General features: G+C 34.2%; 1 protein-coding gene across 1 annotated transcript; it reads right to left on the bottom strand.

Moving 5' to 3' along the window:
• Positions 1-373: 373 nt before the first annotated feature.
• On the bottom strand, positions 374-1,011 carry LOC118754728. The gene is made up of 2 exons (XM_036489646.1): positions 622-1,011; positions 374-550 (listed from the first exon to the last, which is right to left on the bottom strand). Exons 1-2 carry the CDS (start codon positions 916-918, stop codon positions 374-376), a joined length of 474 nt encoding a protein of 157 aa, XP_036345539.1. The 5' UTR covers positions 919-1,011.
• Positions 1,012-1,905: the final 894 nt, after the last annotated feature.

Below are 1,905 nucleotides of genomic sequence, written 5' to 3'. Positions count from 1 at the left end.
TTAAAATAGCAACATTTTCTAAAAAAATGTGTAATTTCAAATTTATGTTTGATAAATTTAGAATTTATTGGTGAAAAATCTGAGCATGACATTTTGTAAATGGGAAAATTTGATTATACATTTTATGACTAATAAGGTCAAGAAAGATTATTTGTACAAGCAAATGTGTTAAACAAAACGATACCGTGTATTTCAATAAGATATTTTACGAAAAAACAAGAAGAATATGTTTACAAACAATAGAGTTCACTACGTACGACTGTAAAAATTGGTTTAAAACCAAAAGAGCTTACTTTTTTAAGAAAATATAAAGTCAGCTTTGTGTTAGGTATAGATGTTGGAATACTATTAAAATTTTTCAAATATTCAAAATTTAATTTTTATTTACAAACAAAATCTTGTCAACGTTAACTTCTTTAAGGTTGGCTATGCGGTCGGAAATAAGGTACCCTGCCTTACTAAACATCCTTTCCGATTCTGTAGATGATGCTGGGACACATAGATACCGTCTTGCACAAACCTTTAGTGCATCCGAATCGGTTGAATTGATCTGCAGATATTGAATATAAGAAGTTGCTTTATACACACATATGTACATATGTTTATAAAGTTATTAATTACCTTCCAGAAGAGCAATGGGTCAACATCCTGCGGGGAGTTAGGGCTTTCAAAGTAGCGGCGTAGGGAAATGATCGCATCAGTAGTACTAGATTGCCTTTTCAGTGCTATTTTTGTTTCAACAAAATTTAAAAACGAGTTCTGCGACCCGGTTTCAACAGTTGATGGTGTTGGTATTTCTGGTGTGCGGCTCGAAGTCGACAGTGTCGGCATGGAAAGCAGTTCACTTTGAAGGAGATTAGTAGCTGCGTGTGCATTTCCGACCGACCTATACCCTTCTTTCTTGAATCTTGCATCCATTAATGTCGCGAGTTTTGGCACACTTCGGTTCTCATAATGCGAAGTTCGTACTTTTAATCGGTCTATTAAGAACGTACAGATATCTTCGCATTCTTTATTTTTCAATGTACCTTTAACATTTGGTAACTTTCGGTATATACCGCACGGCGTACGCAATAGGTATGATTAAAGATATGGTTACAGATGTACCAGCTGAGGGTTGGACTGTAGTATCATCAAAAGGAGAAAATATCATACTCAAGTCTTCCAATATCATAAAATCGTCAGCTGTGAGTGGATATTGAGCTCTGGGTGTATTTAAATGTACCATGGTGAGTGCTTCTCTTGTTAACAGAACCATTTACCATCCTATAAGCGCCATTACAGCGTGTTGGCATCTCTTGTACTAGACTATAAGGAGTTTCTAAGTTTTGTGCCGCCTTGAATTTTGCATACGCAGTTGAGCTGCTTATAAAAACCCAACAATACGTTTGCATTTAGTTAAAATCGCGCTTTATGCGTGCTTTATGTGAAATAAAACAAACGGCAATAACGCACAATTTGCTTTATTTCAATGAGCTTTGCTTTATTTCCAACCTTTGTTGTTGTCTTATTTCCCATTGCTTATTTTTACCATCTATTATTTACTATTTGTATCAAAAACAGTTTACTGACAGGAGGAAAAAGAACTTTGTTTATTCTAAAAATACAATTAAACAAAAAATTTGATATAATTCCTATGAAGAAAGCAATACATATTCACAAAATATTTTTACTTATGAAAAGTCTAACAAAATATAGGAAAAAGGTCGTCTTCACTAACTGCTCATCAAATGGGGCGCTTTTGTATGAATTTTATCTGCAGGCTTTTTAATATGTTGAAAACATTGCTCGAAAACCTTAAAATGTTTGCATGGAACCATGGCGTAATAAACAGGTGAAGGAATAAAACAGCTTTCTCGCTTTATTTTCTGACGTTCGGCTGTCTTATAGTCACATTTTATAGGC

The sequence above is a fragment of the Rhagoletis pomonella genome, unplaced genomic scaffold, assembly GCF_013731165.1.
Source record: "Rhagoletis pomonella isolate Grant_MI unplaced genomic scaffold, Rhpom_1.0 Rhpom_scaffold_00001, whole genome shotgun sequence".
Taxonomy (NCBI): domain Eukaryota; kingdom Metazoa; phylum Arthropoda; class Insecta; order Diptera; family Tephritidae; genus Rhagoletis; species Rhagoletis pomonella.
The sequence above is the reverse complement of the archived record's forward strand: the minus strand, read 5'-3'. Positions and strand labels throughout refer to the sequence as shown.